We start from the raw sequence: 23,752 nt of genomic DNA on the forward strand, positions 1-23,752 counted from the left end.
ATAAGAACAAGGGAGTAAACGTTTATCTATATGTTCATTTATCTGCTGTTGGGACTACAGTGCTTAGAGGTAAGGCAGCTGCAGCGACCTCTGGGCAAAGCACAGCCGACTTTCAGACAAACTTTGAACACTTTTTCAAGTGATATCGTTTTTTGGCCTGGTTATATCAGCTGCGTTGATATGACCAGGGTTACGTGCTCGCTCAGACGCACGTAAATTGTCACACGGAAATGTAGTTCTAATTTTATTTACATGACAAAGTTCGGTTGCAACTCTGTTCAGTATGAATAATTGTCTCGAATGCCCCTTACCAGGAAGCCAACTTAGCACCAATACTTGTTAAAACTTCGTTCCATATTCTGAAAGGACTTGTGACGAAATCGAATCAGGTTTGATTTTAAAATGATCCCCGGTATTACTCGCTTTTATTGAGCATAAATTTGAACTCACTATCATCTGCATACACATCATCTAAAAGCACTCAATTTTTATGAGGGTTGTGCTAGTGACCGCGATTCAGTAAAAGAAAATAAAATAACATTTCATTAGGTCAAAAACTCCGTATTTATAATGGACTGGGGAAACTGATAATAATTTTAGTTTAACTTACATGCTTCCACAGGTGCGTTTCACTTAAGGGTAAACGACCAGAGCTTTCGTGTTGCGATGAGAAACAAAATTTTTCTTCTACCTAAACCATAGAAAAAATAATTGATACTTTGAAAAGAATGGCAGTTTAAAATTTGAGTCATTATTCACTTATTGCAGTTCATTGATTCACTGTTGCTTTAAATAATGATGTTTTTAATTTGAGTTTAATTTAATTAAACTTTAAATTTAATTAAGCTTTTGAGTGAAGTTATGAGATTTCTATCAAGCAGAGGCAGTCTGAGCAGAGAGACGCTCAGACGACATCCTAGCAGTAATTCCGTTTAATTCAGTGCTAGCACTACATAAAGCTCAATCTAATTCTTAGCCTAATAAATATTTCAATCGAATTTAAATTTTAATTTATTCAACAATCATATAAATATTATTTAGAACAGATAGAATACTCATTTGTAATTTCTATTTAAATCTGAGAAGCATTAGCGACATGTTATTTGATGTGAAATCCTTGAATTTATTATAAAAATGTATTTCAGCTTCTCAAGCTACTGAGAAGAATGAGTTCAGAAACAAATGTTTAGATAGTAGACGAGCGCGCTCATCCAATTTAACACTCTACTGCTATGAATCGAAGAAATTTAAAGTTCAAAGGGATACAAAATTAATTTTTTCAATTTCGTTGTAGTCTTCGACAACATTGAAGTCTCAATTACGAACTATTGCAATAGAATTTACTTTAAACATAGAAAATAATGTTGAAAGACTTGCTTGCTGGGATGATTTTTTTCTCTCTGTTGATGGAAATAGCATTGAAAAATAGTCAATTCCGTCAAGACATACTCTTGATTCTTCATCACCGATGCTGGCGAGCGATTGGCCACCTAGTGATATTTTTCTATCCTTTACAAGTCGTACACGAAACTTCATAGTTTCTTCTTTAGGTATCATCTATTCATCATCATTGATATTTTTTCTAAGTTTGATTTCGGTATCTTGCATGTCCATCAACCTTCAACATTGCCACAAATATCAACGACACGCGGAATAAAAATCTTACTTGCTTGCGCTGCGCAGATTTGGTGACAAGATATTCGAGCTTTCCCAGTTTGTATTCTTATTGTTAGTGAAAATGATGTGAGCTTACAATGAGAGAAGAGAAAGGCGCAAAAATACTAAAAAAGTTCCGAACAAGAGGAAAGTAACACACAAATATTCGCAGGGTTCGTGGCAGTGAACAGCTGTTATTTCAATGAAATATCCATCGACTGGCCACAGTAATAACAGTTCGCAGAACTTACAACTCGCTTTCAATAGTGATTTTCTTCAAATTCATTGTCAGAGAGCACGCTAGTTAAGTCTTTCTTTATGTTCACTCACAACCGGTCAAGCATGATCCCCGAGGGCACAGCTGAGATAAAGTGCAGTGCTCTGTGATAATATGATATTGTGTTTCTGGCACGAAGATTTTCAAGTCGTGATTTTCAGGAAGAACATAAACGTAATCAGGATTATGACCGTTATCAACAAATTATTTAAATAAAGAGTATAGCAGAAATTGTATTTTTCTTTGCTTACGAGAGAAAGTCATGGAAGTCCAAATATAACTGGGAAATTACAGTAAGAGACGAACAAAAACAAGATAACTTGAGTTTTTTGATGCTCCACGAAAAGTGTTCTGGAATACTTTTCGTTTCGGAAATTGAGCTCGCATGTGAGCCGACACCTTGACTTCGGATCGATCGTGTTTGGCGAAGAAATGAAGACTGGAGGAGCTGAGCGGTTGGATGGTCGAAGGTACCTGATGCTCTGAGTCGAAGATATGTTGCGTTATGATGAAATAATTTGAATTTCGTTGCTTGGTTATAGTGGGCCTGTACTGGGCGCTGGGTAAACTCTGGACATCTGCCAAGTTTGACGTTTGAATCTTGGTGATGGCCGACGTTTGAATGTTTGTGGTGAGAATATGTCGGTGGTGATGGCTGCGTGTTCGTTGCAGACGACGAGTTGGCTGAAGCTGTGCACCTCGAGAGACAGGCATGCAGGCAGCGCGGCTAAGCTGTGGAAAAAATAATCAAATTACAATGAAGATTCCAATTCCGTATAGTTCATTGATATCGTAGACATAACAAATCTACGTAAATAGGTTGAAATTATAAGTACGATGAATGAGGCTACGTGATTTTGACTCATGCAATTAATGAGCACATTATATGTTGCGAAAGTGAATGATTCTAATTAACGAGCGTAGAAAAAAAGTAATACGTATCATACAAATGTTTTTAATAATCAAATAAGTTAGTTTGAAGCCTTTATGATCGAACGTATATATAGGGATTCATTCTTATAACCATGCCAGATGGCATCTCGTCTCGTGTCTCTTAATTTCGACGGTGATAAACTGAATAGCATGATGAAATATTGGCAACTGATACAATCCGCAAGCAAGTTGTTACGATTAAAGCATTAATAATCGTTAATTATCATTGTTAAGTTGGTTTATAAATATATATTAACTACAAGTAAGCTCTATTTTGAGAAATTCCGAAAATGATTTCTCAACATGGCGTAAAATTTTCCCTCAATTAAATAATATTTGATGAGAACAAATTAAAATTCAAGTGCAAATTACTTAAGTTATACCCCAAATGCCAAATATTCAATGTCGAGTGTGATGTTGAAATAGAATAAAAACAATAAGGAATGTAGAAATTTCTCTGCAATGTAAGTCTCTGCAATCCGGTTGAGGCTTGAAAGAGTTAGACTTCATTATTTTGGGTTTGGTTTTTACATTTTACATTTTAATTTAGCCGGTCCAAAAACTTCCGTTAGTTTTGCTTCACGGAGCATGACTATTTTAGTTAAGCGAAGAATCAACCTCCAACTGGTCTAAAGTTAAACAACTAAACAAGGTATTAATTAAATAAATTAATTAATTAATCATATATATTTCGTGGATTTAAAAACAGTTTCGACTTATTTCATAATATTATTCATTTGCTTAGAAATGAATATGTTATTTAATCGCCCTGGGAAACACAAATCAGAATAAATGATTACTTCGCCATCTGAAGTTATTCAGAAAATTAATCGAATCAATTGTCAGTACTCCTACTTTCTTGAAGACCTTTGAATTTATTAAGTTTCTGTGGCCAAACATATCACACTAAATCAAGAAAGCTTAAAGGTAATTTAACCTTGGGATCAGTTTTATAAAACTACAATTTTTGTTTTAATAACGTATCCCGAATTATTTCTAGAAGTATTGTTGGTGGCTCGTAAACGCAAAGGTTTAGTTCTCTTCTACCGCGTTGACCAGACAGCGTCCTGAAAGTTATTTTATTCTTGCAGATGCCGCGATGGTCAGAACAACACCAGAGGATGACCCTCCTGGCACAAGAAGGGGTCGTAAAACCAAAAGAATCCGCGATCACTCTGATGTGACCGAGCATAGCGTTGACCGCCCAGTCCTCCAGTAATCCGAATGTGTCGTATCTTTAGCAGTGTTACTATGATTAAATATCAAGGTGAAAATTTATTTAATGTTGTCATCATTAAATATCAATGTGAAAATTTATTTAATGTTGTCATCATGAAAGTTATTATTGAAAATGTTTTTTTAATGGCTTAACCGACTCGTATTTAAATTAGAGGAGCTAATTTCGAAACGGCCACATTGCCATTAATGCCATTAATGTAGCCATTGCGCAGAAAGGAAGTGAATGAGATGCTTCAGTTAGTTGGTATTCGGTGTTGAATCATTATAGTTATCACCGGAAAACACAAAAACTAAAATGGTTGAACTAACATCTTTAAAATTCATGCAACCATTGCACAACTGAAAAGCAAATGAAATGTTTGAGTGAGGTGATATTTGGTGTTGAATTATTTAATTTTTAACCGTAAAACGCGGCTAGGAAACGGCTGAAGACGAAGTTAAGAATTTTTTTATACCAATTCTTTTTCAGAAACGGCCGAGCATTTGAACAGCACACTCGTGACATTTGAACAGCATTTTTGCTTTTTAAAGTGAATAAATTTCTAGGTTTTGGTGAATTTTCAAATTCAATTCAAAAAGTTATTTCTACTAATTCTATTTCAGAAAAGACTAAACTGACACTCGTAAAATTTGAACAGAATTTTTGCCATTTGAAGTGTGTCAGGGTGATATTCAAGCTAAATACGTAGTTTTTCAATCAGTAGTGACACAATATAGTGCATATGCAATTCATGCTTGTAAAACTTACTCATCGACTGCCTACTTGACATGGAAGATACTTAAAGCCAGATTCTGTTATTTTGTTATTTCATCTATGAAATAGTACTTCTTTTATTCATGACAAGTTTCCGCTAAATAATCAGAAAGCAGATAAATGTAACGTGGAAAGTGGTACCTTGATTAGTTTTAAGCGCATACCTGCATCGTATTATTCCACATGAGTGCCCACTTTCCATGGATCCTGCGTATACAATATGTACAAATGGCATCCTTTTTATCGCAGATGAAGCTCAGTAAAATGCTTTTTTAATGCAAATGCTCGTTACTGCGCTTCATGTATTATACGCACCATCTGTGACGAAACCAATTTTGCCAAATCCGCAACAGTTTCAGTTCTTATCCTAACGCCGGCTCACCGAGTTTGAGCTTATAATTCTATTCTTTTAACGAGAATTTGCAAGCGGGCTTAGCTAATGACCATCCAGCGTCCGCTTTTAGCGAGCTCGAATATACAGCACAAAGGACCATTTAAATTCTGCTGTGGATCGATCCTGTGATGCCGAATGGAGGTGCTCTACATCAAACTAATGGATTGTGATAGACAAGAGGGATTTGAAAGTGCTTCACGCATCAAGTTCGTTACGTAATCGAGAAATCAGGTCATCCTATTCATGATCTGATCGTGTGCACGGAATTCATGAACTCTACGAAAAAATTAATCGAATGACTAACTCATTCATTAGCAACGATGAATCTTTAGGTGCTTTTTACGGCTGAAGTTAAACTAATTGATAGCAGTAAATACTAATTATTACCTCAACAACAAAATAATTTCATTTCGCGTTCAGGGTATTTTTGAATAATTAATTTCATGTTTAAAGCCGTGTTTTCAGCTAATTTGATATCACCTCAATCCATTAAGCAAATTACATCGACGAATATTTGACAAAGAGGATTGATCAATCGGGGGTTGCGAAAGAAAGATGGAGCTTGGTAGCGTGATTGAATTTTCGTGTATTACGATCACAGATCATTGCAAAGTAATTAAGAGATAAAAATGAAAGAAAATTTTCGAACTGTCGACGGAGCTGGATTTCAAGACGTTTTCAGTGAAAATATTTTGAATTTTGATATGGCTTCATTAAATAATGACGGTGGGTTCTTGTTGCCCATTCGAGTGCCTTAGCTAATGCTATATAAGTACTTATATCATTAGTCTGCTTATATCGCAAGTTCACAAGGAATTTAAAAGCAAAGAGAACGCCAAGAAAATTCACCATATCGATATTGAAAACGTTTCGGAGTCCAGCTCCATCATCAGTTCGACTAAACATTTTTCTGGCAAACTAGTTGGGTTAGGATAACCCACACAAGGGCGAAAAGTGCATGGACAAAGTCCCACTTATTTCTACGATTGGACTTGGGGGGGCATTTTCGGCTTCGCTGCGCGCGATCCGAATGCTTGTGACGACGTGGGCTGGAGCCTCGAAGCTTGTACGCCAAAAAAGAGTTACGGAAATCAAACATGCAAACAAAACAAACAACATGTTCGTTTGGTTTCTCTACAGTGTATAATGAGAGAAAAGTTAACTAAGTTCTCTCTCTTACATTAGATCTAAAATGGATGCGGTTTAAGAAAAATATCGTGGAAAATTTCTGCAGAAATTATGGAATTTAATGTAATTAGAATATCTTATATTCAAAATTCTGGGCCCAACTAATTTATCTCACTAAAACTACTGAGTTTGGTGAAAGCGAAATCTTGCATTACAAACCTAATTCTGGGTGTTTCCAAAATATATTTTATTTCATCAATAATTGAATATGAACCTATTCAATTTTTTATTCAGCCATTAGACTTCAAAAATATATTTCACTGAGAGACTATTGACGAGAAAATAACATATTACAACCTATCGACAGGGATTAGATGTATGTTTAAAAGAAAAAATAAGAATCTGTAGCTAGGAAAATCTAACAAAATTATTAAAAATGAGTGACATGTTAAATTAAGTAAACATAATGCATTAATTTAACCCAACATACACATATTCACTCACCGAAATCTTTAGACGCGTGGCCCAATCTCTTGGCTAGCTCGTGCATGACCTCTTTGAATATGAGAGTGTCGACGTTTTGGCCTAGCATGAAGAACAGGAACCAGTCGCCCATTTTGCTTTTTCTCACAATTGTGTTAATAACTTCTTTGTTGATCAAGCGAAACCGCAGGCATAAAAGATACGCTCGCATTCTTGGACTGAGGATAATCATCAGTCGGTAAAGTAGAACAAAAAACGTCAAAAACACAAGTAAAAGGAACCAAAACCACAGGAATATGTATATCTTCTCGTTGACTATATTGATGGGCAAGATGCAAAGGGAGTCATATTTTTCCAGCTCCCCCGATGTACCAAACTTGATAAAGCTACACTTGGTCATGCGAGGGAACACGAAGATCATCGGATCAACACGGATCTCTTGATCGTCCTCCATGAAGCGGATCACATCCAAACCGAAGGTCAGGAACGCACCTCCCAAGAACCGGTCGATCAGAAACATCTGACCTGAAATAGAAAGAATACAAAGAAATTAGTGGTAGTTAAAGTAAAGTTCACTATTACGAGATGTGAATTGCAATCATGATTATTGCATACCCACTACACCTATTGGTCTGAATCACTGATCATCGTATTCGAAATTGAATAAAGGACGGGTACTAATAATAAAAAAGTAGCAATAGGGTAAGAAAACATAAAGGAAATAAAAGATAGGAACCACGAAACAACTCAGTTGGAATTCCAGCCAGAAAAGATAGTCGATCGTGAACCCAACATGAATTTATTGCAATTTAGAACAGAGTACGAAGTGAGGAAATTTTCCGGAAGATGTCGTCTATTCATGACTTGATCGAACATTATTATGCTGTCAAATTTAGGTAGAAAAATGGTTGCTTAAATTTTGGAACTGTTCTGAAGCCTCCACAGAAAAAAATCTTCTAAATCTCACACTCGCAAACACGAAAGAAGTGGAGGAGCCACGATGCTTAAAGTGACGGAAGGCTGATGAGAAGCCCTTCGTGTAAGATAAATCACATGCAGGTATTTCCATCGTCGATAAGCCCGACAGCTCCTTCATAATGCGTGGGCCGGGCATTTCGAGATGACATCGGCGTCCTACGATCGATCATCACGCCAGCAGCAGCAGCATCATCCTCTACAGGAGCACAATCGGCGGGCGCCATAGGCACAAGGAAGCCCATGGCTTCGCACTGAGATAGTGTGTGTGATCAATTTTCAAGTCACTTTGGAACTCAGCTACTTTCTCAGGAATCTGTATAATCTTAATTGAATAGAAGACTATTCCCGAAATAGAAGTTTTGAAAGCATCAATTCGTGCTTTTGAACATATGTGCCCGTTTAGAATAATTATTATCGAAGATCACAAAATTGGGTTATTCAACAATGATCCTGAGAATAAACTTATAATGAACAAAAGGTTGTCATAGGCAGCAGCTGGAAATTCGATGATGGATCGCTCACGTTCCTGCAGCCTTGGCTGTGTCGGTAAACTTGCATGCCGACAGCTGACAAATCGTCCGTTGTATGCTGAACAGAAAGCCCCCACGTCTATGTATACAGTGATGGAGTTCAAGCCATGGAGTCCAATGCACCAGAAAACATGAAATAGCCAAATGCAAGCTCCGAAATGTAGAAAAAATTTCGAATTGTACGATAATTCGGATGGCGCCATTCAACGTGAAATATTGTACTCATGCTGATCAGCTAAACAGACCTTGGCTAAGATTATACCGGCTTCTAATGTATAATCTTTAAATCACGAAACTAGTGTGTACGCCTAACTTTACAATTAGAAGAACATAATAAAATAATTACTAAAATTTGTCTCTGCATCCAAATGTTTCGGACGAAGAAGGTACGCAAGAGAAATGTAGGAGATAGCGACAAGACAAAACAGCCGCTGGCTTTCATCATCCTTGCTTCCCTGACTCTCAGATTTTCAAATGTCAGATGCGATGACAAGAGCTTCATCCAGCTAACATCAGCTTTAGAACACACGTTTTGTCAAGTCTGAAATCTTCATGAATATTAAGTGTTGCTTTGGGCGACGTGTGACTAAAATCAGGACGCTGGAACGAGGCGACGTATCAGACGCTGCTGCTCGCCTGGTAATTTTGTCCCTATCCTTCACATGGTTTTGAAAAGATAGTGTAAAATGCAGCAGACCTTCATTTTCAGTTAATTTTTTACCATTAGTAGCCGACTCCGTTAAAAGTTGGAGGCAGGCGCCGGACTTTAACGAGGACGTTTCATCACGAGACTAAAATATTATTCATCTTAATATTGATGTTATTGGAAGAAGTTTATGATTTGACCTTCAAACGGGTATTAATTAAAGATGAGAACACACCTGATCTTTAACTTTCACATAGTTTTAGAAATTTGAAAGGTTTATGCTGGATACGGAAGCAAAAATTACCCTTTGTTAGATGCCACAAATTTTATTAGTAGATCGATCTGTCAATAAGTAGGAAATAAATACCAAAAGTATTGAGATGAATATTAACATTAAAACCAAGTACAGGAGTTCATCGGGAGATGCAATCGAAAATAAACTGAAGTTCGATGATACAAGACAAAAATGTAACTTAGCCATCGATAATTTCATACCGGGAGATGCAAATTAAAAAGCAACACGCGATAATTCCGTACACATACACACACACATAAAAGAAACATTTTTCTGCATCAACTTGTCGAGGCTTGAGTTACAGATCCAGTGCGATATTTAGGAATAACTTCCCTTGCCTTTTCGACCTGAGCGCAAATCTACTTCAAAAGTCGGTCAAAGAGACGTGATCAAAAATACCCCGCCAGGTCGAGTTTTGCCAATCTCCGTCGAAAACTTTGATTGGGAGGCTCCGTGGATCCGAAAGGCCTGATTGCGCGCGCCAGGAAAACGCAGGACCTACTTCCCACTGATGAGAAGCCTCAAAATTGAAGCAGCTCATTCCTATCAGGGCCAAAAACAACGCAGTTTATTCGGCAGATAAATTGTTTACACGAGCGGAAGCAATGAGCGTATGTGACATGGTGATAGTTGAGATCCGTTATTAGATTTGTCTTTGCCCTACCTAATGTAAAACAAGAAAGATTTGCATTGCTGGCATAGTATGCGTACCCATGAGATTCTCAGCAAAACACTCATGTGTTGGATGGGCCGATGGGCTGTTTTTCGATCAATACCTTAGACTTTGACACGGGTTAGAACATCGAATGAATTATGAAAAAAAAAATCATTTCGTAACATCCCATCTTGAATTTTTGAGTATCCTCTCTACTTTTTTAGATAGGATACTCATCACCTGCGCATCCTGGATAACTGGCAAAAATACACCTCAGTTCATGTTTATGTACAAACATCGAAGACAAGTTGGTCAATTACTGTTCCTTGAACAGAACAATAATACAATGCAAATATTCAATACAGAATCATACAAAATTCCAACCGAGTTCTGCAAACTGAGCCATTTGAAAATTGCGTCCTAAGCAAGCAGCAAGTTTGGTACGGGCTTGGTTCTTGGGCCAGAATAAGACCGCTGGCTGCCGACATAACGAGCCAACTTATAGAATTGGGGGGAGCCTTGCCCACAGAAAACAGTCTCATAAAATTGAAACTGGCAACGCGAAATCAATGGAGGCCATACTGTCATCTCCTGACGTTGTCAATACTGCAGTGTGTGGCAAAACCCACTCAACCAACTCATGGGAAAATATCTAAAACTGGGAGTATTGGACTATACAGAAACATCTTGATAGAAATTACGTGGAAATGGGATTGAACAATAAAATACATTTTTGTCTACGAGACCGATCATCACAGTAATTTTTAAATCTTTTTTATTTTAATATTCATTCAAATTCGTTCAACAAATTTGCAATTATTTGATACAAATAATCTGTTTAATATCGACACGGCTGGGTGTTGCCGCGAAGGCTCATGGCGAGCTCGTCAGCGAACACACATTAAAACTTAGGAGCAAAGCGGAGGATCCTGGAGTTTCTAGGAGCCAAGATTAGAAAATTTTGCACGTTAATAAATTTTATTTTTAGGTTAAAGGACGCCTAATATATAAAAATTAATTTATTCGATAGTCATAACTTTTTTGCAAGCTGTGAAATAATAAATATTCTCAAAATCTCTGCGAATTTGCCAGTCAATGCATTGAGAGAGAACATTGATTTAAAAAAATTGAACGAGTTTACGCTACTGTGAACGAACCCAGATTTTCATGAAATTTATCATTATGAGATTAACGCTCTAAAATAATTTCTAGTTTTCAATTCCCCTAATGTGCTCATGATTGTATTTTTTTTTTCAGCAAAATAATTTGAGGATCGTGAGTCTACCAAAAAAAAGTTCAATCCACGACGTTCCGATATATAGCAACTGGAAGATGCAGACAGAGATTAGCCAAAATAAGGAAAACGCCTTATTTTGGCGTTTAAAATCCACAAAATACATTTTAGTATGGAGTGGCCCACCTTTTGTGGCGATTACACTCTCGATTCTCCGAAGTACTGATTCATACAAATTGTGAATCGTTTCCAAATGAATTATAACCCATTTTTCAGTTAGAGCTCCTTCCAGCTCTTTGCAAGACGATCGATGGCTGAGGGAATCGACTTCTAACTTGCATCTCTAAAATCGACCATAGGTAAATGCTCGATAATATTCAGGTGTGGTGATTGTGGTGGCCAAATGAGATGCTCAACTTCAGTAGAATGTTCCTCGTGCAATTTTTAAACAATTCCAGCAGTATGGATCGGGGCATTATCATCTTGAAAGATGGCGCTCCCCTCCGGAAACAGTGCTTGAACCATTGGAAGAACTTGATCCTTCAAAATTTCTAAATAGTCATGGCTGTTGATTCTTCCGTGAAGAGAAATCGTTGGTCTTCCGTATTTCCGAGAAATAGCACCCCAGATCACCACAGACCCCCGCCATGTTTTGCGGTTGGAAGGAGTCAGTTGGGACAAAACGACTCTTAAGAGTAGAATAGAATAGAAGTGTCGGCACTGAAGAAATAGGCCCATGGCCTGGTGCCGATTCTTGTACTTTTCGTGACTTGATTCACAAGGGATCCGGCCTTTGGAAACCGATCTGACGATTGATTGAGATAGCTGCTGGACTTATTGCCTGGTCCGTAAGGTGCTAGGCATTAATAGCGGTTTCAGCTTTTATTAGGCCGTAGGCCTGTCGCCGATTTTTAACATCGCAGAACATTCACAGAATTTTGCGGTCTCGAATTCGCAACTGACTACTACAATTCTGCTTTGCTTAACCGCCCGGCCTCTTTGCAGATTCTGACCAGAAACTGGCTCATAGAGCCGGTATCGAACCCGCGCCTCTCTGCTCCAATCCTGGTACTCTGAACCTTAACCACTGGCTGTCTTAACCACTGGCTTAACTCTTTTGGCTGTCTCCAAACGTTAACTTGGCCAGTGGTGGAAAATAAAGTAAAGGATGATTTGTCATAGAAAATCACTTATTTTCACTGTTCGAGGAACCAATTCTGGCGGTTTTTAAACCACTCTAATCGCTTTGAAGCATTTGTATTTGAAAATAGAGGTTTCCTAATTGCAGCTCTTCCATAGAATCCAGATATGTGCAGCTCTCCGAGGACAGTCTTTATGGAAACTGGATTCTGTGAGTGTCCATTAAGGTCTGCAGCAATTTTAACAGCCGGGGTCTTTCGACTGTCCCTCAAAATTCGATTTAGGCAACGACGGTCTCTCTCAGACAACTTCGATTTTTGGCTAGACCTGTGCTCTACTGAGGACGTTTTTCATTTTTTTTCAAAAGCACTCATTATTTGTGAGACATTATCTTTAGAATCGTCAAGCATTCGGGAAGTTTCTGTCACGCTAGCACCTCTCATACGGATACGAACAATTTGGCCTCTTTGAAAGTCAGAAAGGTTCGCCATTTTCATGTTGTAGTTTAAATTATAGAAACAAAAATGTGCCTATAATATCTGTGCAAGGATAAAATATAAAATATTAATTAGCAGCAACTATAAGCAATAAAACATAAAAACATGTCAAGTTTTCATTGTTTATAACCTTTTCAAAAATTACGATATCAGTGTCAGGTTATTCTCAAATTTTGTCCAACCTCTTGGACATTAATTCAGAGTGGGAGAACTTCGATCTCGTTTTTTTAAACAGCACCACAAAAAAAAAAAAGATTTGTAAACATTACGATTTCTTAGTGATATTTTTGACAACAGTATATTCATGTCTTGGCAATCTTACTGTGTCTGCTGTGAACCGCGTCTTCTACTCTTCGCTGAGTAGTCGGCAGCACAAGTCACACTTGAGTTATTCATGGCAGTTTCCCCACACAGAGTGCTATGCAGCGTGAGCACATTTTTCCCGGTAGCGATACGGTGATACCCCCTTCCGCACGCAGTGACAAGGCGCTCGAAAGCTCGATGAAGTGGCGCTGCGCGTCGCCAAACATCTCTACTTTTCCATAAAGCTCCGGAATATCATGGCGCGTCCATACCACCATCTTAAAATGGTTCACTCGCGTCGCTTTGGCATTGAAGAAAGGAAGCAAGCTCGTGTATGGACAATATTCAGGGGCCGTTTGAACAACAGCTACGAAATGCCAGGCAAAACAAGATTATCTCGCTGATGCGTCTTCGCTCGATAAATCCTATTGTAGACATCGTAATAAAATCTCGCCGCAGCTCTCGTTCACGAATAATATAGCATAAAAATGTGAGAAATGAGTAACTGAAAAATGTCGAATTGTATGAAATTTCAAGGCAGGGAATTTATAACAAGATATTTCGTCATTCTTGCAGCTCATTCGAAAATAATATCTTGGGACTAACCCAAACTTTGGCTTTCATTCCCAAAAAATGATCGATGCCGGCTCATTTTTGAGCTTTCCAAACCAATAGAAAATTAGTTGTAGATAGTGATCGCACTAATGGGCGGCGCCGAAATTTCAATTTCATCCGTCGAAACGAGCCAATGAGCCGTGATGTGAACTGGCGCTTGACACTCATTACTGAGCGCCGTGTGATCAACGCGACTCGAGCGCTCGGCCAACAATTAATAAATCTGGACGAATGTAGATGTTCATAAAAATTAATTCTGATCAAGAGAATTAATTCATTCTTTTTACTCTCCTAGCAATTAGATAGTTTTCAGATTCAATTTTAATTGCTGATTTTTGAGCTCAGAAAAACTTTTTTTTACGGATACTGATAACTAAATGCCGACTTTTCAAATTAATGCATTTACATAAAATTTGCCGTCATTTCATGGTGACATTTAATTGTTCGGTAAGAGTGCTTCCTTCGAAATGCTTGATAAAAATTGAAAAAAACGGGAGTTAAATGCTCATGCCGAATTGATGAGTACCATGTTATTTTTCAGGCTGTGGAATTTTCAATGTGCACAGACAATTTAATGCTCACGACAATTTCATGCTCAGATGAGCTCATGTAGAGGTTCTTGATGATTTTTTTTCAGTAGCCCGGAGGAAGTTTATATGGGCATACGAGCCATGTAATGAAACTAGTATTATCGTTTGAATACTTTAAGATTCAAGTGGACGTGAGTTAGCGATTATATTGATAGTTTATAATACGAGTCTCACTCTGTACCTGTTTCTTGGGTACCTGTTATCTGGTGGTCTTAAAGGTTGTAATGTTTTTTTTTCGCGCATAATAGCACAATGAAATCTATGTAGAATTTACTCTGTTAAATGACAGCTGAAAAATTATGAGCCGCGCTAATTTAACCTTTTACCAGGTTAAATTGCTTTATTGCTTAATCGAAATTGAATAATTCAAATTTATTCAAAATATTCAAGAAAAATATTGGAAATTGAAATTAACATGAAAAAAAACGCCTTAATACTTTGCAAGCTTAAGCGTAGCTTCTAGTTTTCCACCAAACTTTCATTAGCTCTGGGTGGTCATCAATTAGTCTTTTTAAGCTCTAAAATCACCAATCAAAACTTTGCTCACCTTTCAAGATTTGTTTCAACACTAAAAACTTGCACCAAACATCAGATGGATTCCAACAAAGCCAAGCAATTCGTCGTTGCGAACTTGGATCGAAAGAGATGGTGTTTGTTGGAGAGAATTTCTTGTTTGATGAACGAATGAGACTTCAAAAGTTGCAGAAGGAAAACCTGGTAGTCGAGACTTCAGGAGATTCGCTGAAAATTACCAGTGCGATAAATCGCAGACGATTTCTTCTCTCGGGACGGCTAGATGTAACTGGCAATTCAGCAAAGTATGTTTTAGGAGCCTATTGCTGTTGGAAGGGATGGTCTACGAGTACGAGAAGAGTGTGTTGAGAAGTTTATTATGAGAATTTTAGTAAAATCAAAGCGACGTTGTAATTGACCTAGTGTGACTGAAATTTCAACGAGGATTCTAAAACTCGGATGATATTTTATCTACAAAAGTCAGATGCAATCAAAGAATAGTCGTATACCTACATTTTGGCATTTTATACTCTCTATGAACTATAATCACGCTTAAAAAATCTCAGTAAGAATGGAAAAAATGATAAAATATCCGAACAAGTTTCTTGTCTCATAAAACATGAGAGATTGAACAAATTCAACGGGCCGATTAAATACAATTATCTTTTGCAATGGTACGCGAATCATCCAGAGAACAAAGCTTGGTTTCGTACTTCGAAGCCTCGTAATTTTGGTAATTATTATACGACAGTTATTATTATATTATATATATTATAACATGCGGTAGTTAATAATGTACGCCTCACTACAACCTCCGCCCATGCAGCGTCCTCTTAATTCACGTTACGACTCAGTGCAAGCAACGCTTCTCTTTGGCCTCTTCAATAGACTTTCCCACGCCCAATACTGTAAAGATATTTACAGTAAATGGTCTTTACAGTTTCATTGCATTTTTTGGATGCTTTTTCGTTTCGTTATATTAATGACCGTGGTCCAATACTATTCATGTGCATTTTATTATCGCTGGAAAGTAGACGATTAATTGTATACCTTCACTCATTGAATGTATAGCTTCAATCGTTAGCAAGCAGCTTAGAGTAGTTTCCTCGGATTGCAATTGCAAACGGCCAGGAACATAAAAAAACATTGTTCTTGTATTGCTTAGTAAACATTGTTCTTTTGTATTGCTTAGAATTGTACTACGCGAACTTCAGGTTTATTCATGGAGTGAAATTTGCTCATATTCGTACGATGCAAACTTTACAATATTAAAGGAAAGTCGTGGATGGATCATACGTAAGTAATTTGAGATATTTTTTTTATTCAGTAACCAATATTTTTGATTGACTTTTTATTAACTGTTAAAATTTTTATTCTATGCTGAAGAAACTTCGATTATAACGATTTTGAACAACTCTTTAATAACAGTCAACTGTTAGTAACTAAAACACGCATAACATATATTGAGCGACGGCAAAGTTAAGCCAGGTTCGTCAGGAGAAGGAATGGAGATAGGAGAGTTTTGATATGCCGAGCACAAGACGCCGAATAGCAGTGGCTAACCTTCGAGTTACGATAGGAAGGTCGCGGACATTAATGAAGAACGTTACATCGAAGGTAATTAGCAGCTCTTGAACGGTGTTTGGATTGGGGGCTGTCACAGACATACTCCCAACGGCCTCTAGCAGCGGTCGACTGTCGCTCATCATTAAGCACGAGATCAATTTGGTGTTCGCGAAAACTATAATTATTAATGCCAATGCACGGTATCTCGAGCTGTGGTTACATGTACGGGAGTAACATAACCAAAATTTTACGACTATTACTGTCTTAAAAATAAATGTGAAGAGAAATTAAAAGCGGTGCAAAAGAGAAGAGCAGGCGCACTGACGATGCATTAACAGCAAAAATGGAAAAGCGACGAAGAATTAAGGTAAGGATGCTCTACATACATTCACCGCACGAGATCTAAGCGGCACTATAATGAAGGAGAAGAAATGCTGATTATGGCCCGCGTCGTGGGGCCCGAATAACAAGCGTGTTTTGGCCTTCGGAACTAAAACTCGATGTCTTCCTCATTAGGCGCCGAATTTCCTTATCCTCTGCATTGTAACAAATACAATAGTATTCCGAAGTTCCCGAGATAGGCTCTCCTAAGGCTACATGATGACCTAGTCTATCAAATATGAAGTTTGTCTTTGCATACAGGCAAAGATGCTTCCAATGTCGGACACGAAGATACTGAAGTCTCCAACTTAAAAATCGCAGTGTGCCAGTGTGCGTCATTGTTCTATTTTATGTTTTCCTGTAAAGGCTAGTAAACAAACATAATAATCTGAAAAACTTAGCTTCGTCGTGCCTGCAGTTTTAATGAAAAATGAATGGAAGGGAATTTCAAAGAAAAAATTCAACAACTGAAAATACGGAAAAATCATTGTTAATCTCCATTACAAAATTTATTTGCATAGCATAACATGAAAAATATTGAATTGAAATCAAATTCATATGTCAGATTTCAAATATTATAAAGATGATTACATCAGTGATTAAACATACTATTAGCACAAAATGTTCGAAATTTTAGCCCTGCAAACAGGAGCGATGTTGTTGCCTGTAGCTAACCAGCACAAGGGCTCTTACAGGGGGCGGTACAGGGGGCGCTGTTTCTGAAGCAACTCAACACTGCCAGTAGAAATTTTTTTTTCGGAGTAATTGAAGGGCACATTCAGAATTTTTCAGATCAGAGATTTGCTGCTCACTACAATGGAAGGCAAATCGCGCCGTAAGAGATAAGGGAGACATGTTTGCCTTCCGCTTAAAGGTTTACATGAGCACACACAGGTCCTCGGAGGTAGTAAACACCACTGCGGCGGAGATGCTGAGATGCTCATACCTGTTCGCGAAATTTTATGTTATGTTATTTGGTCGGCGGGTACGAGTTCAACATAATTTCCGTTGAGAACGCGCTCAATATGCTGGTCAAGAAGCCCGAATGAGAAAAATTCTTTTCCATAAATGAGAATGAGAATTTCACGCATTCTAAAGCTTGATTTATGAAACAAACTGACAACTGCGACAGTAAAAGATAAACTCAATGCCCACATGCTCTCTCAACGGAGTCTGGTTCGGAGAACGCGGGCGCTTCAAAGAAAAAAATGGCCACAAGTATGAATGTCTTCCACGTTTCTCCTTCTTGCCCATTGGGAACGAGATCTGCTCGGGGAACGATCGCTGGTAATTCCGTGGCCGAAGATTTATAGTGCAGATGATGAAAAGGAATGAAACCTCGGCGCTAAGGAGAGACAGAATCAGAGAGGCCGTTGCGCCACTGGGAGCTTTTGTGCGGCAGCGACGCTGGCATTGGGTCGTTCGTTCCCTCACACTCAAGTCCGCCAATTTAATTTGATTCGCGCAATTGCAATCGAAAGTGGCTCGGACTTTCAATTCTTCCATTGTCGCTTAGATACGGAATGGGACGATGAATTGCGTTAGAAAAAACTTTTTTGAAAGCTGGAAAGGAAAGAAACAGTAATTTTGCCATACTGTATCTCCAGCAAATTGGCACTTTAAATTATTTAGCAACTGAACAACAAATCGCAAATGTTAACAATTTTAAAAAAAGAAAAGCGTATCGTGAAAGTAGCGATTGCATGTGACACACAGTCATAGTAATAACAATGAAAATGATATTTTTTAATTAAACATAACAAATTACATACGAAAACAATAAATAATATTCTCGAAGAAAATTCTAGCATGTCATAGGTACGAATATTCCACCACTTATGCGCGCTGACAGGCTACTCAGATTTACTGTTTCTACAAGAGTTTCTCGCGTCGAGCGGAAAAAGGAGGCCGTACGGTCTGCGCCAGCCTGCCGAGCGCTCCTCAACAGACGGAGGAGGCCGTACGGTCTGCGCCAGCCTGCCGAGCGCTACTCAACAGACAGAGGAGGCTGTACGGTCCGCGCCAGCCTGCCGAGCGCTACTCAACAGACGGAGGAGGCTGAACGGTCTGCGCCAGCCTGCCGAGCGCTACTCAACAGACGGAGGAGGCTGAACGGTCCGCACCAGCCTGCCGAGCGCTGCTCAACAGACGGAGGAGGCCGTACGGTCCGCGCCAGCCTGCCGAGCGCTACTCAACAGACGGAAGAGACGAATTGGTCGCCTAGTTGGAGCGGAATAGCCTTCAAATTACCTATGATAAAATTATTATTCTGTGTCATGCCAGAGGGAAATCTTAAATGATTATCGAAATACAGCAATAAACTCATTATGGAACCTCGACGATGCACGTTTTTGGCGTCCGTCATAAGCAGGACATAAAATTACTTAAAATATTTCATACGCTAACATGAATCTAAGTTGCAAGATATATGAATGAGGTAAAAAATTTTGCTTGACGAAAATTTCACTGCTTATAGAGTTTAAATTGCTTTTAAACTCCTGAATAAATTTGGATTAGATAGAAAATCACATCAGTTATGTGATACTGTCACAGGGTCGAAGTGAAATCCAATTTCCCAGTCCAATCAGTGAAATTGTCCAATCACTAACGGAAAATCAGAATATATTTACTATGAAAAATGTTGGGATGTGCATCAGCGATCAAGCAGTGGCCCGAATTCTCCATCATTCGTCCGTAAAAATTTGTCGATGGCGCGGCGTGCAATAAGTTTCGCATTTGGTGCAGAAGAAGAAGTCTTATGCCAGAAACCCTCAGGACCTAATGACTACTTTTGCGGTCCGCGTTCCGGTGGCTTTTTGGGAGCGAATTTTTTCTACATCAGAAGCGGAAATGGAAATTTGCTGGGGACGAATGTCACCCGAGGGACCGAATAGCAAGGTCTTTGGCGGTGCTCTTTGTACCGAGAATATTCTGAGAGGAAGAGACTTGTTGAAGAGTAATAATATGAGAGGGAAAATTGGCCTCATACTGGGTGTGCAAAAAAATTTCACGGTGAAAATTTTCATGTTAAATTGTTAAATGCAAGTTAAAAGAGCAGGTCTGGATGTAAATAATAAGTAATAATTTTTTTGATAGAACTTATGTGGCCTAAAACAGCGCGTCAGAGCCTTACGAGATAAATTATCAACAAAAATTTTTTCTAGAATCGTATAAGCAGTAATTAAGTTGAGAAGTTTTTGCAATTGATCCCTAAATATATCTTCAAATTAATAAGGTTTTGAGTTAAATTCATCCGGCAGGCAAACTACGTCTGCAAAAATGTTACCAACTTAATTCTAAATTAAATTGCTGATGTAGAATTTATCATTACAATTATAACGTTCACAATTCAAAATCACTGAGTTTTGATCGGAAACGAGTAGAATTTGAAAGATTCATGGTAAGAAATAAGTAGAACTGAAATAGTCAAATAATTTAAATTAGCACGCTGTACGTCCTCAGGAGCTATAGACTGCTTTGCTAGGCAGGTTATTAACATTGACTTGACCTGCGCGTGACCTTCAGAGGCAAGAATCTTAATTGCCTGGCTATACAGGTACTTAATTGCCTGGCTATACAGGTACTTAATTGCCTGGCTATACAGGTACTTAATTGCCTGGCTAAACAGGTACTTAGCTTGGAATTCAAAATCTTGCGGTCTACCCTACTAGAAAGCTAGATTGCCAGGGTAGGAAGGTAATTAGAATATACTTCATATTTTCGTACTAACAAAAATTCAAGAATGTTGATTGCTGTAGGTAAATAAGGTTATCAGCATTTGCCATACATTTTGCTAACATGTGCAGTCAAAGAGCAAAATTTCTAGGCCAAGCAGGTAAATAGTATTGAATTTAACATGTTACATCAAGGAACTAGAATCTAGATTGCTTGGTTGGCAAGACAAAGGGGCGGCCATGTGTGCATTAATCAACCGTTCAATCTTCTAACAACTTCTGGATGCGCTTCAAACTTTCGAGCGAGAATCCTTGCCTAATGACAGTGTTTGGACAAACTTTTAATTAATAGAAGACCTAATTAATAAAATTTCTTGCGTATCGCAGGGCCTCAGCAAAAAAGATTAGGGTTAGTTTTAAATAAAACCGTTGACCTGACGCTCAAGAAAATTAAGGTTATAAAACGTCTTTCTCCTACAACTAAAGTCTAGATGGCATAGAATGCTCAAGAGCTTTCGTTAAAACAGCACATTCCGAAAAGAAGTTTTCGGGGATGATTCACGAAACAAACTGACATTAGAGAATAGAAAGAGAAGGGTTTATTCAATTGGCTACAGAAGTAATGGATAATTTGTCTGAATTTTCCAGTAGGATGGATGGTCACGGGGCCAAATATCGACAAAATACGATAAATTATAAACTGATGTCAAATAAAGGGTGAATTTGCTGTTATCACTGATGATTGAATGAATGAAATTTTTTAATTTTTGATTTATTTGTATCTTAAAATTAGATATACGTCATCAACTGTCATAATTTTTCATAAGAAAGAATTTCCCCATTTAGTAATACATACAATAAAAAACAACTTTATCATAAAACAAACTTTGGAAAGGTCAGTTGAAAATTTGTACGCGTCGCGACAGCCAACGGCCAGAATTTTTTATCAAGATGGCACGCGGACAGAATTTGTACGCGCGGAATGTTTCTGAAAGATTTTACCTTAGTTTGCATGTGACCGGAATGCAGAAGCTTTGGCCGTAATTGCCTAAGGCCTGCAAATTCCATCGGTATTGTACGTTATTTTTTTCATTTCTACACGGATGTTTTTTATGTTGAGACCGTCGAGCAATGATTATTTTAGGGTGGAATTTCCTTCAATATTGAAGTGGCGATTGACTTGAAATTTGGATGCACCTAAAATTCTGCTTAAACGACGGAATTTTTAAGATCATGAGCGCTATACATTTAAACTCCTTATAATCCAACACAAATTTCTTCTGAAACTAATATAGCCTAGAATGCACAAGTTTCTTAAACCGTTTCCAAATGCACTATCGATTTTTCCCGGTTTTTAAGACAGCGTAAATTTCTTCCCACGATAACAATAATGTAAAAAGTATCCCGAAATTGCCAATAGGTGTTTTTTGCACGGGAACGGCATTTGGCAGAGGTTTTTATCAGGGTTTTGTCGCAGGTCACAACGTCTGATAGGTCGATGGCGGCGCGTGACCAGACTGCCGCTCCTGAGGCGATTATCGAGCTCGAGGACCACGAAAAAAATCAATCGAGGAATCAGTTTCTCACTTGGCCAGCTGGAGGCTTACTTTAAATAAGACGTAAAGATACGAAAAATTGGCACCGATTCGAATGGATTTTTGTTGCTCAACTCAATTCATAAGGTGCGATTAACGGAAAAGATCATCTAAGGAGCACAAGGCAGCGAAAGTATCTTTTTAATGGCTGTTTGTTCTTTTCAGCACTGAGTAAGATAACTTTATGCATGAAGTCATAATATAATTATAACAGGAGGTGATAAATTTCATATCAAAGACTTTATTTAGATTTTAGAGTTCTAATAAAACGTTCAAGCAGGCAAATAGAAACGGTGAATGTAGTAATAAGTCATATGACAGTGGAAAAAATTCAGATCAACTCGGGTTATTGTTATCCTTTAAATATCTCTGATGAGAAATTACCTTGAGTTAAATGTGTTGCACTATTGAACAGAAAAATTAACCAACATAACGACTTTAAATCTTCCTGAACGTGAACGGCCGAACGCGTATTGTGAGGGAAATGTCTAGTCCTAAACAGGGGGGGGGGTTCTTGCAGCGAATGCAATGAGGTAACTGGAATTGGGTCGGTAATGCAGTTATATTGCCGTACTGAGATGGATGAAAGAGCTCGCATCGAAGTCTCGAGACTTCGTGGTGAACGGAAAAAATTCTTGGGCAGAATTAACGGAGAATATAGTGCAGCGGAGCACACACACGTATCATCAGACAGTGGGTTGTTGCCGCTGCATGATTAAGATATGAAATTTAAGGCACTGAGGGCACAGTGTCAGAGCCTTGAGTGCAAAGCCTAGAGTTTTGAGTTCCTTGAACTACAGACCAGAAGCCTGGAGTCTGAAGCGTAGAGTCTTGAATTACAGACTTAGAGACTGGAGTCTGCAGTCTGGAGCATGGAAGTACCACGAATAAATCATAAACTTCAAATGGACTGTAGCTTCTGTTTCTGATAATAAGAATCTGAGTAGGGACAGTAGTATCATGGCCAATATGTTTTTATATAAATGAACGCCCAGGCATGGTAACGATAAAGAATTTGGCGTTCATTAAACCCAGAAGAGATTATTGATTTAACAGGCAAAAATTGTTGTCGCTTTGTGGTTTATGGTTCACTCAGGAGACTCAACCCCATGGACTCCAGACTCGAGGATTCCCTCCAAGCACAATCGAGAAGTAACCGAAAGAATATTGATGTAAATAAAATACTAAGTGTCCAATAATAAAAGCAAATATGAAGGAAACTTTATAAAAAGTACAATTATAAAAATAAATTCAATCTTGATGGCTTAAGAACAGCACGGCTTTGTACGATTCGATGATTAGCCTCGCTCTCTTGCACTACTGCCGTGAATAACGAACAATGTTATCTTCAGATATAGAATTGTCAATTGTGAAATAAATTAGCTTATCACTTAGAACACCAACACCACTAAAAAACCGTAATTTCTTTTTGTGATTAGCATACAATTACATTTATACGCTAAACGAGTATACCTAAGCAACGCGAAACTTTACTTGAGTTTTCACAAAATAAAAAAATCATCTCAAATTAGCGGACACTCGCTGATAAAAGACTTTCCAGTCAAATAAATCAAGAACTGTGTTCTCTTATGCTTGGCCTTGTCACAAATAAAAAGTTAAAGTGGGAGCAAGTGAGTTTACTTAAAGTTTGACCGTCGGAAACTTATTTTATAGGA

At 38.1% G+C, this 23,752-nt stretch overlaps 1 protein-coding gene across 1 annotated transcript in view; it reads right to left on the minus strand.

Annotated features, from left to right (window-relative positions):
- Positions 1 to 2,137: 2,137 nt before the first annotated feature.
- LOC108680232 (innexin shaking-B) overlaps positions 2,138 to 23,752 on the minus strand; it is a 124,336-nt gene continuing 102,721 nt past the window's right edge. The window contains exons 3-4 of the mRNA XM_047881048.1: positions 6,886 to 7,389; positions 2,138 to 2,665 (exon numbers count right to left, since the gene is read on the minus strand). Of these exons, the coding sequence (XP_047737004.1) occupies positions 2,661 to 2,665; positions 6,886 to 7,389 (509 nt within the window). The 3' untranslated portion in view covers positions 2,138 to 2,660. The remainder of the gene's footprint in view (positions 2,666 to 6,885; positions 7,390 to 23,752) is intronic.

The sequence above is a fragment of the Hyalella azteca genome, unplaced genomic scaffold (genome assembly GCF_000764305.2).
Source record: "Hyalella azteca isolate HAZT.00-mixed unplaced genomic scaffold, Hazt_2.0.2 contig6926, whole genome shotgun sequence".
NCBI lineage: Eukaryota > Metazoa > Arthropoda > Malacostraca > Amphipoda > Hyalellidae > Hyalella > Hyalella azteca.